At 55.6% G+C, this 13712-nt stretch overlaps 1 protein-coding gene across 1 annotated transcript in view; it reads left to right on the top strand.

Annotated features, from left to right (window-relative positions):
* Nucleotides 1-13712, top strand: part of PTK7 (protein tyrosine kinase 7 (inactive)) — a 59925-nt gene that overhangs the window by 11448 nt on the left and 34765 nt on the right. The window contains 2 exon segments of the mRNA XM_006148651.3: nucleotides 4591-4729; nucleotides 13193-13480. Of these exon segments, the coding sequence (XP_006148713.1) occupies nucleotides 4591-4729; nucleotides 13193-13480 (427 nt within the window).

The following is a 13712-nucleotide window of genomic DNA, read 5'->3' as shown; positions in this document are numbered from 1 at the left end:
GTAGCCACCGATGGAGGCCGATGGAGGCCGGAGTCCCTGAGCCTGCAGAGGAGGATAGGGGAGAGGGTGGGCGGTTCCCCAACGCGGGGCAGACCTGCCAGAGCAGCTGGGGCAAATGTGGGGCTGGGGCCTGCTCTGCAGGCGTGCAGAGCACAGTGAGTGCCCACGCATGAGCACTTGTGCATATGTGTGTGTGCTCTGTGTCTTTCTTGTCTCTTTCTGTGTCTCTCTGACTCTGTTATTTAATCTCTGTCTCTCAGTTTGTCTCTTCATGTCTCTCTGCCTATTGATCTCTCACTGCCCCCTTTGTCAGGGACTGTCTCACTTTGTCTCTGTTCCTCTCTCTCTCTCTTTTTTAAGGTTTTTGCTCTACGGCACATGGAGAGAGACAGAGACAGGAAGAGAGAAAGTGAGACATCACTCCCCAGGGAGGATGGCTACACTGCCACCCCTTCCCTCCATTCTCCTCTCAGGATTTTGGTGCACATGCACATGTACCTAGCATGCATATGCACCCCAGCGTAATTTCCTAACCACCAGGTTTGGGATTGGAACCATGGTCAGCCCTGTGGGAATCCAGCGCCTTAACCATCATGCCGCCTGCCGGCCCCTCTGTTTCCCCTTTAGTCTGTCAGTCTCCCCGTGTGTGTGTGTGTGTGTGTGTGTGTGTGTGTCCATCGGACTTTCTGTCTCCATCAGTCTCTCAGTCTCTGTATCTCTCTATCAGATTTTGTCTCTTTCTTTGTATGACTTTGGATGTCTGTAGGAGGCACCTCCTGGGTGGAGGGACAGACAGACTTAAGTGAAGCCAGATCTTGGTGCCTTCCAGACCCTGACATAAAGATCTACAGAGTAGGCATGGGATAAACTATATTTTTTGTCATTTTTTTGGCTCTTCAATGTAGTTATTGCATCAGCCACTCTTAGGAGCTCTTTTTCCTTCAGCTTTTTGTGTATGCTGTCTGTTTATAATGTTCCCCCCCAAAAGTGGCTTACCCCTAGGCTTTAGGCATCTGTGATCAGTTGCAAGCTTTTAGTGCCTTTAAAAATAACTTACAAGGAGTCGTTTCTGTCCCTTATTCGTGCTGTTGTTTTTCTCATCTGTTGTTATTGATTGGGAGATTGAAATACTTAGTTCGCTATCTTTAGCCAGAGAGCTTTTTCTAAACAGCTGATGTTTTAAAAGTATGACTCTTTTTGGTGATTTTTCTTAAACATAAAGGAAAAAAAAATCATTAGTAATGCAGTGAAGAGATTAAATAAGAGGATAAAATTAGTTTTTGCCTTAATAGAAAGTTTATGTTTTAAGCAGTAAAATGGCATTTATAATGAGTCCAGGAATCTGGAAAAATCTGATTATGTGATTCTGAGCAGCCTGCTGGCCTTCTGCTTCCCCCTCTGTCCACCTAATCCAGGCCACTGACTCTCCTCCTGGCCACCCTCCCAGGGTCCATCTATCAGCTCTGCACAGGTCTCTGTCACCTCCGAGGAATACACACACACACACACACACACACACACACACACGTGCACGCACACACAGTGATAGAAAATGTGTGCATGAGAGAGGAGAGGACAGAGAAAGGCACCCTCATGAGGGTCCCACTACACCATGAGGTCCTTCCCTGGCCCTCCTGCTCCTCTGTATCTTGGGCACCCAGCCCTGCCTCATGCATTTTCAGGCCCAGCTGGGTATCCGAACCTGTGGTCAGCCCTGTGATGGCCAGCCTTGCAGGGTACTTGTGTTACTGCTGCGCCACAGTGGCTGGGGCTCTCAGGACTGTCTCGCCACAGCCATGGCTGCAGCTGATAACCAGCACAAGATACCGTCCCGTCCCCTCCATGCATTGCTGTAGTCCTTCCTCCAGCCACAGTGGCAGCGGAGCAGCTGAGAGGAGCATGCAGTGGCAGATTGCGGAAGGAGGCCGTGGGCACTGTGCAGAAGCCTGCCTGTGAGCCGGGGCTTCCGGAGTGCCCCCTAGCCTCTTCAAGCCAGTGGCTCTTCTGAGTACCCTCCAGACACCTCCCTCAGGCTGGATTCTTCTCTTTGTGTCTCAGGTTGGGCCTTAAAGCCTGGCCTTGCAGACCCGATGGAGCAGCCTTTCTGAGACCCCCTCCCTGAAGAGAAGGGTTGGTTTCCAGGAGCAGCTGTTGGTCAGACAGGTGGAGACACTGCTCCATCGGCAAGGAAGGCTGGGGGAGGTGGCCTCTTGCAGAGGCCTCTCTGAGAGATGGTGTGGGCTCTGACTCCTGGGCCTGCCTCCCGCGGGGGACAGCCAGGCTGCCAGGGACGCGTTGGCCTCCTGCACATGTGTTAAACATCGCTGCGTGTCCCGGGCATGTGGCAAATGCTGCCCGCTGCCGCAGGCTCTCAGCGGGCTCGTGCTTTCCACATCACGGCATAGCAAAGTGATTTCCTCACACTCCCCGCTCTTGTCTGCGCCAGGAAGTGGTTTCCAGAGCCCTGCTAAATCCAGAAGTATGAGACTGACGCGCATCCCTTTGAAACCAGCTGAGGTCCAGCTTCTAGCGACTTGGGGCTTGGGGAAGGAGAGGGGGAACAGGAGAAGCTGGTGTGTGTGTGTGAGCGAGTGAGCGAGTGAGAGCGAGTGAGCGAGCGAGAGAAGGCTCTGGGGGGGAAACCACCAGACAAGTGGGAAAACAGATGGGGGTGGGCAGTGCAGCGATGGAGACCAGGGCAGGGTGCAAAGGACCTGCAGAAAGGAGACTTCAAAGACTGCTGTGCAAACTGCAGAGAGCTCTCTTCAGCCCCTCACTTGTTTTCAAAAAAGAATTCATTTGCTTTCCTTCAAAAACCTCCAATTCATCTGTTGGAGAGAACGGCAGGGTGTAGGAGAAGGCCACAGGGAAGGATCCTCAAAGCATCGTGCTAAAGGGACAGAATACAAAGCAGGGTGAGCTGTAATACAGAAGTGGAAGGTAACCGCCAGAACAGCAATCACATCTTATAAGAGCACATGAGGGACCAGCATACGGTACAATGGTTATGTCACGGGACTCACACGTAGTTGACTGCAGTTCGAGTCCTGGACCTGGCAGCATAAAACTCCCGCTGGATTGGGACCAGCAGATGGCATAATGGCTACGTCACTGGACTCCCATGTAGTCGACTGTGGTTTGAGTCCCAGACCCGGTGGCTTAAACTCACGCCGGGCACATGTGCGTGCGTGCCCGAGATCCTGAGAGGAGAATGGAGAAGAAGGGATTGTGGCGTGGCCATCTACCCGGGGGGGGTGGGGGGGTGATTTCTTGCTTTCTGTCCCTCTGTCTCTCTCTGTCTCTCTGGCAAGTGCACATGACCTATAGCAAAAACCTCTAAAAAATAAATAAATAAAAATAAAAAACCTCACACTGGACACATGTGCATGTATGCCCAAAATTCTGAGAGGAGAATGGAGGAGAAGGGATTGAGGTGTGACCATCCTTCTGGGGGGTGATTTCTTGCTTTCTGTCTGTTTGTTTTTCTGGCGAGTGCTCGCACCTTATACTAAAAATCTCTCTTGAAAAAAAAAAAAAGCACATACAAATAAAAGGATTTACATTAAAATGCAGTGGAATGGTTGTAGGGGGAATACAGATAAAAAGGAGATGGTCCGTGTAGTTGGACGCTTACCAACTGCCAGGCTGGAAGCCACACAGCAACCGTGGGTTTGGATCCCTGGCCCTATTGATCTGAAACACGTGGGGTGTGGGTGTGTCCAAGATCTTGCTGAGCTGGAAGACTGGGGAAGGGGATCATGATACAAAGAGACCCCATCAAGGAGGCTTCTCTCACTCTCTATCCCTTTCATGCACTTTCTATCATGCAGAATGAAGGGGAGAGAGGTGAGATTAGCGAGTGGAATGAAACGCAGCACCGGTGTTTGCCCTTGGAAGAACACAGCCGTAGGACCCCGGCAGTCCTGGGCAGTTCCTGACCCGCCAGTTGTTAGGCTGTCCTTGATTCCAGTTTCCTTGTCTGTGAAGAGCTGAGCAGTAGCGAGGGTTCTTTGGTGCAGGAACTACCTATCTGTGCACAGGGCCTGGCAAGAGCAAATAGGGGCAGAGGCAGTGCTGAGGGGGAGCTGTTCTCTATTCGCACCGTCTAACACAGTGGGCACACCCGCACATGGCTCCTGAGCACTGGAAAGGTGGGTGGTGTGATTGAGGAAATGAAGTTAAATTTAAGTGGCCCAACGTCAGTAGCCCCACCTGCCCAGTGGCAGGTGTAAGGAGTATTTTAACGTCTCTGGAATTCCAGCAGAATTTTCCTTGTTGAGTGGAGTCAGCCATCTCCACACCCTTCCAACCCTCAGGGCTCAGCAGTGTTGGGGCACAGGCAGGGTGAAGGCCAGGGCAAGAGGGTTGAGGGGAACTGCTGGCCACTCTGGCTGGGTCAGTGGGCTGTGCTTACCTGCCCGAGTTATCTGCCCCAGGCGTGAGTCAGAGATGGGTAAAAAACCCTATGGAATGGACTCTTGGAGTTTTCAAACCTGTCTTTAAAAAACACAAATCATCAAACTAAGCCTTGGTCCACTCAGAAGGGAGCGGGCCCCAGTCTGCTGTTTAGGTTGTGCCCTGTCTCGGCAGGAAAGCCCCTGGGAGGCTGGCTGGGCCTCCATGCTAGCCCTGATCTCTGCCGAGGGCTCTGAGAGCCCTGCACACCCAGAAGCCCTCAGCCCCCACTGCAAGTCAGAGATCCGGGAGGGCCCCTCAGCCCCCACTGCGAGTCAGAGATCCGGGAGGGCCCCTCAGCCCACACTGCGAGTCAGAGATCCGGGAGGACCCTGGGTCTGGGCCCCTCTGATGGATGTCTGTGGAGCCGTCAGCAAGTCCCTTTCCGTCTTCTCTGGGTGACCAGGGGCTGGGCTCTGTCCCCTCTGGGTCTCTGAGAACACTGGCAGAGTTCCTGTCGCTTTCCCTGGGAGCGCAGCATTTCTGCAGCCCCTCACTGGCGTCTTCAGAGCAGCTGGATGCCATTTCTTTCTTTTCGTGGGTCCGAGAGTGAATCTGCTCCTGGACATGGCGGTGCCGAGAATGCGTGGTACCCCCTGGCAGTTCTCTTCCAAGGCTTCCTCCCTGCCTCCAAGGTGTTTAGAATGCCTTTGGAAGGGATCTCCTTAGTCCAGGGACATTTTAACCCAGAGTCTGCAGTTCCTACAATTTCTGTGGTTTTTATAAAAAAATGTTTTTAGGTGTATTTCTTTCTTCTTTAAAATTAAAAAAAAAAAAATTAGAGATTTTTGCTATAGAGTACCTATGCTCACCAGAGAGACACAGAGAGAGAGAGAGACAGAGAGAAAGTGAGAAATCCTCCCCGCCCCCCACAAACCCTTCTCCATTCTCCTCTCAGGATTTTGGGCACGCATACACACGCGCCGCCATGGGTTTTAAGCCGCCAGCTTTGGGACTCCAACCACAGTCAACTCCGTGCGAGTCCGGCAGCGTAAACATTACGTTATCTGCTGGTCCTGTGTTTATTTCTTTTGAGAGAGGAGAGAGGGAGTGTACCCTCAGGAGGGTCTGTGTTAGATTTTGCTGTAGGGCACATGTGCCCCCAAGAGAGACAGAGAAAGTGAGAAAGCATTCTCCTGGGATGGATGGCCATGCTGCGGTTTCCTCCCCTCCATTTTCCTCTTGGGATTTTGGGCGTGCATACACATGCACCTGGTATGATTTTCAGGCCACTGGGTCCAGGACTTGAACTGCACACTGGACCCAATGGGAGTCAATGCCTTAACTACCACGTTATCTGCTGGTCCGCAACAGGGTCTTACTGTGACCATCCCCCCTCAGCCTTCAGATCACGGGCCTACGTGCCCCAGGTCCTCTGGCCTGGAACTGGGCACCCTCCCTTGTTAGATTGCCTCTCAGAACTTCACATTTGTGCCACCTTTTTCTGGCCCTGCATTTTTTGAACTTCTCGGAAAACTAGATGGACCTGCGTGTGCCTTTACCTAATGCGTGTTTTATTCGACTATCCTAAGACCCTATAGGCTAGAAAATAAGTGCTAAAATTGACAGCAAGGGCTATCTTCCTGGCAAGAGAAAATTAAGTTGGCTCCGCCAGAGTGACGGGAGATGTAGGACAGGATTTCAGGTCAGAGGGACACTCTCTGGCTTCCTTTCCCCCACAGGTGCTCGCTGGGTGGCCCAGGCACCAGAGGGACACGAAATGCCATACTGGGCACAAATGCCTCCCCTCCTGGAACTTACAGCCTGGCCCAGGCAGAGGGCTGTGAAGGCAGGGGTGGATCTCCTGGGACCTCTTGGCTGCCTGGTGCTGAGCCAAGGACTGAGGTCCAGCTGCCTCAGACCCCGGCACCTGCCAGGGCTGGGATCCCTCTTAATCCCTCCCGGGCCAGGCTCTCCATTTGCCAAGTGGGCTGTGGGAGAAGCTGGGGAGTGTGTCTCTGGGGAGCAGGCCCTCTGACTGCCTCTGAGATTCACAGCAGCTAACCCAGCGGCAGCATTGGGTGAGTGCCCGACTGCTCTCACTTCTCTGGTGTTATAGCTAATAGAACTGACCGGAGAGGGGCGATTGGCCAGGCCGCCCTGCTTGGTGCTGCCTCGGGGTTAGAACCAGACCTCCCTACCCCAGTTTCCTTCCACCTGACCTCACCACCGCACTCCAGCTGGGTTCTCACCCATTTGCTTCCTTGGAGACACCACAGCCACTTGAGGGTCACTACGGGAGAGGGGTATGTGCCATGCAGCCCTCCGAGCCCCAGCAGAAGGTTGGCAGGTTCCAGAGACCGATGGTGTGGCTCCTGGCTGGAAGGCACCTTAACCCACATCTCAGACTGGCTTTTTGTCCTTCTGGGTGAATGCCACATGATGCTGGACACAAGGCCCCACTCCTGCCCTTAGAAGGTGACCTTCCCGCTCCAGGCTTCCCCGAGTAGGCCCGCCAGGTCTGTGCTGTGGCGTGGGCTGCAGGAGGAAGAGCTGGTCTGCCATGCTTTCTCTGCCCCAGCTCCCCGGGGATCCTGTTCTGCCTCTAATCCGGATGTGGGAACTTCTCCAGATATGGCGGTTAAACCAGGACAGGAAAGCTCACAGGGTCCCTGGAGCTGCCCCCTTCCCCTGCTCAGAGCAATGGCCGGGATGGGTTATGGAGGGCTGTGGGGTTCTTGGCAATCTGCACACCTGGGGCCTCAGAGATTCGGGGAAGACATGAGAGGAGGTGCATTCTGTGCTCTGTGCTGGGTCTCAGACTCAGCGGTAGTCGTTCCTGGGCAGCCTCCAAAGCTTTACCTCCTGGGCTTATCCTCAAACAGCCAGGGCTGACGATGCTGCCACCACGAGGGGAGTTCCAGGCCCGGATTCACAAATGCCCCCCACCAGCCTGTGCTTCCACCGACAGTGTGAACTGGGAGCTGGCTGCACCAGATGACATTTCTGCAGTCTGAGGTTCGTTCAAAAACCTGCAGATGTCTGGGGCTAGGTGTTGGTGCAGGGGTGGCGTGGCTAGGCCCTCATGGGAGATGTACTGGCTTCACATCTAGAGGCCTCCCCGAGCATCCTGCGTGCACTCATGCAACCAAAATCCAGGCTGGCTGGGGCGAGGGCGGGTCATGGTGTGGGGACCCTGTTTCTCCTCACTCGCCACATTGCTCTCTCTCCCAGAAGCAATAAATGAATAAACTTCTTAAACATTACGAATGTCAGGACCAGCAGAAGGCATAATGGTTACGTTGCCGGACTCACATGTAGTTGACCGCAGTTTAAGTCCCACACTCAGTGGCTTCAAACTCGTGTCAAGTGCATGTGCATGAGTGCCCATAATCCTGAGAGGAGAATGGAGGAGAAGGGACTGAGGCATGGCTATGCCCCTGGGGAGTGATTTCTTGCTTCCTGTCTCTTTCTGAATTTCTGGGGAGCTCTGTAGCAAAAATCTCTCTGTACAAAAATGACTAACGTCAGTGGGCCTTTGGAGCGGCTCAGGAGCTGCTGAAAGCACACCAGTGGAATCCTCAAAGGCTGAGGGTCTGTAGTCCAGGGCCAGCCCCTTAGAGAGGAGGATTGGGCAGGCTGTTCTGGGGCTGGGAAGGCACCCAGTGCCCCGGGGCCTCTTGCATGGTGCCCTAGTTCTAGATGGAGGAGACCTGTGAAGAGGGCTGTCCTCTTGGGGGTTAGGAAGCTGGGAGCTCTGTCACCTGGAGCATTTGTGCTTCTCAGGCCAAGGGCTGCTTCTCCTGGCCAGTGCCCTGGTGCAGCCGCAGACCTCTCCCTCAAAGATCTGGCTGTGTCCCCAGCAGGAGCCACTTTGGCCTGAGGATTCAGGATGTCCCCCACGGAGACTCAGAGGCTGATCTTCAGTGTGGTCCTGGCATGGAGGAGTCAGCCACATTCACGAGCATGGGAGAGGTCATGTAGTCACTCAGATCACACCACTGTGCCAAGTGTTCCCTCGGGAGCACACTCCTGCCTGGCTGTGTAGGTGAAGCTCTTCATTCAGCCGGGGCCTTGCTTGGTAACAGCCAGGCCTGAGCCATCGGTCTGAAGGGTGGAATTTTCTTTAATAATAGGGAGAAGAGGTTGATAGAATCAGCCAGTCACGTTTGGCAGGTTCTATGTTGTCCTGAGGGTGTTTTTCCTAGACCAGGAGGACCCCCGAAAGATGAGTACTTGAGTGGCCCAGGTGGGTACTTGGACTGAGGCAACTGAAATGACTTAGAACAGGAGTGCTTAGGGAAGATGTCCTGCTGCTCTCTGCTCTCCGGAACAGTCATGTCTGCATATACATGCACAAACACACACACACGTACACACATGGGTTGGCTGGGCCTGGAGCCCAGAGAGCAGTGAGTGTGGGCACCAGACCTGATGCTGGCAGGGGTGGGGACGGGGTGCGGGAGGTTGGGCTGCTGCCCACACAGCCCTTCCTCCGGGGCTGGGGCCTGAGGCACAGGGAGAGTGAGTGCGTGTAGATGACTGTGAGGACCGGGAAATGGCTTGGGCCATGTCCTTACTGGATATTTGCAGCTCAGCTTTGCTGGAGTCAGAGCCTGGTGTGGGCAGATGGCTCTGCAGGCCTGTCATTGCCGAGAGGCTTCTGGGCCCACTGACCCCCAGGGGGCCGGCTCCGGCCTGGGCACAGCACCCTCTGTGTACGGGGTTTGCGTATGTGAACCAGTCTGCCCTCCTGTAGCCTGGGGTAGGGCTGTGTCCCCACTTCACAGCAAGGAGAAGGGTGCAGAGAGGCCACCCAATGGTGGTATTGGTAGGTGGCAGCAGAAGCAGGGCTGTTTGGCAGCAGCAAAGCAGCCTCAGGGGCAGCCAGGCCCTGTAGCCTAGTGGTTAAGGAAGCCAGCTCCCACATGGCTAACCACTGTTTGAATCCTGGACCTGGCAGGATTCAAACACATTCAAACACATGCTGTGTGTGGGTGCATGCCCCAAATCTCAATGAGGTGGAGACGTACAGGAAAAAGGATTGTGCTTTCTTCTTTTCTTTTTCTATCTCTTTCCCCCTTTTGTGAGCACAGGTGCAAAAAAAAAACACCTTGAGGGCTCATCGCCACGGGTCTCCATGATGTGGGTGGTAGTGGTGCACAGCGTGGCCAGTGAACAGGGCCAGCTTTGGGAAGCTCAGGACCTGAGAAGGCCTTTCCCAGACCACGGTCTGGGGGCATTCTCCAGTCAGGAAAAGGACAGGCATGACCCTGGTCCCCAAAGCCTGCCTTCCTCGGTCACTGCTGTCCCCATTTCTGTTGTTAAGTCTCAGCAAAGACACTGAAGAGGCCCTCACTCCCCGGCCCTTCCTTTCCCAGGTGTGATATTTCTGGGGCTCTTTGCTCCAGTCCCGAGTCTCCTGCTCATTTTCTCCAAAACAGAACAACGGACCAACCTCTCCTGCAGGCCGTGCAGGTGACCGCCTGGGCACACCGCACACCTACGCCCCGGTTGCCCTTGGAGCAGATACCGCCACTGAAGTCCCAGGCCAGCCTCTGAGGGAGGAGCCCCATGGCCGAGGTTCTCAGAGCTGAGCCGGGGGCTTGGCGGGGGCCTGGGAGCTGCTCTCTCTGAATTTTAAAACATCTGACATCTATCCCAGCCAAGCACTAACCAGGACCTGCTGTGAGCTGACGTCAGGGCAGGGGCCCCACGGGGCAGCTTTGATGTCTCCCAGGCCCTGTCGTGGGGGGCAGGGGGCTCTGAGTGGCAGTCTGGGAATGCATCTCTTACCACAGCCTCAGAGCAGCCCTGGCCCCAGGAGGGCATGCTGGAGGCTGAATGGGGGTGACTGGGGCTGAGTGGGGGTCTCCCTGAGTCACGCCGTCTCTTCTCCCCGCTCAGGTTTCTGTGGCAGGTGGCCTGTGGGTTCTGCAACACCAGGGCCCCTTCTCCTCCATCCCACCCATCTTCTCCTAAGTTCCTTCAGCCCTCTCCTCCGCTGGGGTGGCTTCTCTGTTCTGTGAGTGGTCCTGACCCTTGGCTGGGGGAGAGCTTTGTGATGGTCTTGGAATTTGAGTCCTGGGGGAATAGCGGATGGTGTAATAGTTACATCACTGGACTCCCACGTAGTCAACCGCAGTTCAAGTCCCAGACCCGGTGGCTTAAATCTCAGGCTGAGCGCCTGGGCATGCGTGCCCAAGATCCCAAGAGGAGAATGGAGAAGAAGGAATTGCAGCATGGCCATCCCCCCTTGGGGCGGGATTTCTTGCTTTCTGTCTCTCTCTGTCTCTTCGGTGGGCACGCACGCCTTACAGCAAAAATCTCTCTTAAAAAAAGAAAGTAAGTTCTGGAGCAGGGAGAGTGGGCATGGGAATATTCATGGTAGCTCTCTTTACTGGAGGTGAGCTCTGCCCAGGGCACCTTGCACATCTTACCGCGTTTACGACTCGTGATAACGGGGAGGCTGAGAACACTGAGGCATAGCGGCCTGTGTTAGTGTCCCCAAGTTCAGACACACTGAGTGACAGCCAGGATTTGACCCATCCTGTCTGGTTCCAAAGCTGTATCTGCTCCTCTGTGTGGGTGAGACTCCCGGCTCCCTACCCTGTCTACAGAAGCCAGCAGGGAAGTGGGGGTTCACTGCACTTTGAGGCAATCTCCCTGTGAGCACCTGGTGCTCTGGGGTGAGGGTCCCAAGATTGGGTGGGTGGCCCGTCTATGTCAAGAGTGGAGACTGGGAAGCATTCCTGACGTGACGCAGTTCTCCGGAGGTTACTCTGGTTCAGCCATTGTCCGCTGGGTGCCTTCTCCACCTGACATTGTCTGTGAGCGGTGTATCGCCTCACCGCCTGGCCCTGGGGAATGTGACTCCTGATGTGGGGTCAGATACTTCCAGGGCTGTTTGTGCGTCCCTCGGCGGGTAGGAAGTGGGACTAGGTGTTGGCCTCTTCGGGCCCCTATCTGGCTCTGCACAAACCCCTTCCTCTCTGGCCCTGGTTTATAGCCTGTTCCATAAAGGAGTACCAGCAGGGGCAGGGCCACACCCTGTGGGCGTCCGTAGGGGTGTCTCTGGGTTGTCATCTGATGGGGTGCTCAGCAGTGCCCAGAGGGCGGTGAGTGGAGAGCTGCCCTGCCCTGAGAACCGACAGTGCCCCATCGAGAGGTGAGGGCGCGCCTGAGCCTCTTCCAGCTTGTGGTGGCTTTGTGTCGGGGTTCGGGCTAGTGCCCAACACTGGGCAGCAGTTCAGTACTGGGGCAGCCCTTCCTCTGGACTCGGCCCCGGCATGAGGGGTCCTGGACTGGTCTTGCTGCTGAGGAGGAGGTTGAACTCTTGCCCTGAAGTAGCAAGCCCCACCTCCAGGACTTGGAAGAGTGTCTTTGGGACAAGGTCCATCTTCAGCGGTTTGGGCAGGGATGGGGAGGGTCCTGCTGGTCTCTGCCTTCCCAGCCCATGCTGCTCAGAGGCAGAATCTGCTTCTGCTTAGAGCTGTCCTGGGGGTCCTGTTTCTTCTGGGGCTTAGGGATCTCATGCTCAAGGTCCAGTGGCTCCAAGCCCCTGCAAGGCGTCCACACGGATGGGGACAAAGCCCAGTGTGTTACCGCCGTCACCGTAACCGTGCCAGCCACCTGCCCCCGCGCTCCGCCTCCCTACCCCATCTGCTGCTTAGCTCCGGCTCTTATTCTCCCTTTGTTCCCACTGGCGACCAGTCCACCTTTGGGGGCTGGGCCCCCTGTGTGTGGGCGTCGCCCTGGCCCTGGTTGGGGTGCAGGAGGGGGAACAGGAACTACTTGGCTTGCCTGGAACCTGGGAAAGCTGGCTGTGGCCACTGGTGGGCTCTTGGAGATGAAGAACTGGACGTGGGGGTGGCCCTGGCAAGTCTTGGGCAGTGGCCCAGGTTTCTAAATACTGGCTTCTCCAGTGATGGGGGGATGCTTTTTACCAAAGAAGCCCAGTCCTGGGCCCGTGGGCTGCAGGGCACCCGTGGGTAGGATTCAAAGCTTCCTGATCTGTGGCCACCTCTAATGTTGGCCCCCTCAGTGGGTATGAGTGCAAGTAATCTTTCCAGAATGGTCTTTGGGTCGGGATTTAACTTTGCTTAACATCCTGACTCTTGGGACCAGCAGATGGCGAAATGGTTGTATAACTGGACTCCCACATCATGGCCAACCACAGTTCAAGTCCTGTACCCGGAGGCTTGACACTCATGCTGGGCACATGTGTGTGCATGCCCCAAATCCCGAGAAGATAATGCAGGAGAAGGGATTGCAATGTGGCCATCCCCTGGGGGTGTGATTTCTTGCTTTCGATCTCTCTGGTGAACCACACACCCTATAGCAAAAATCTCTCTCAAAAACAAACGAAAGTCCTGACTGAATGGTGGAGAGGGTTGCCTGCTAACGCCTCCCGCTCCCCAGCCTGACGTTAAGACCTGTGATCCAGTCCCGCAAGCCTTAGGGTCTCTTCCTCCAGGAAGCCTCCCCGTGGGACCAGCTCCTCGCTGCCTTCCTCTTCCACACTCTAGAGGCACTGGCTGCTGCAGCTCCCTTGTTCAGCATTTACGTGACCACAGCCACGTCCTGTAGAACGGTCCCGCGTGCCCCACCAGGCTCTGGGCTGCTCGAGGAGAGCACGCAGCACAATGTGAACGTTCCTCGGTGGCCTCTTGGCAGCTGTGGCCTTGTGACCCGTCACACGTGCACTTACTGGGCGTCTCCTGTGCACAGCGCAGCCTGTATCAGTCTGAGGCCGCAGCCCCTCCTGACCCTGCCCCTCCTGCGTCCCCCTCTGCAGGTGCCCAGGCAGCGGTCGTCTTCATCAAGGAGCCGTCCTCCCAGGATGCACTGCAGGGCCGCCGGGCACTGCTCCGCTGCGAGGTGGAGGCCCCAGGCCCGGTGCGCGTGTACTGGCTGCTCAATGGGGTCCCCGTCCAGGACACTGAGCGGCGTTTCGCCCAGGGCAGCAGCCTGAGCTTCGCAGCGGTGGACCGGCTGCAGGACTCCGGCGCCTTCCAGTGCGTGGCGCGGGATGACATCACCGGAGAGGAAGCCCGCAGCGCCAACGCCTCCTTCAACATCAAATGTGAGCGCCTGGGCTGTGCTGGGACCCCCGAGACCCTCAGCTACCCAGCCCTGGGCCCCCTCCTTCGCCTTGGCTTCCATTTGAGTGGGACAGGCAGGATGCAGTGGCAGCTCTTTCTGCTTATGTGGATAGGAGGAAACAATGACTTACTTTTTCTTTCTTTTCTTTTTTCTTTTTTTTTTTTTTTTTTGGAGGGGTTTTTCCTTAAGGGGGGGGGCCCTTACTTCCCGGA

This window comes from Tupaia chinensis, unplaced genomic scaffold (genome assembly GCF_000334495.1).
Source record: "Tupaia chinensis unplaced genomic scaffold, TupChi_1.0 Scaffold000238_1, whole genome shotgun sequence".
Lineage (NCBI taxonomy): Eukaryota > Metazoa > Chordata > Mammalia > Scandentia > Tupaiidae > Tupaia > Tupaia belangeri.
This window is presented reverse-complemented; position numbering and strand designations above follow the sequence as displayed.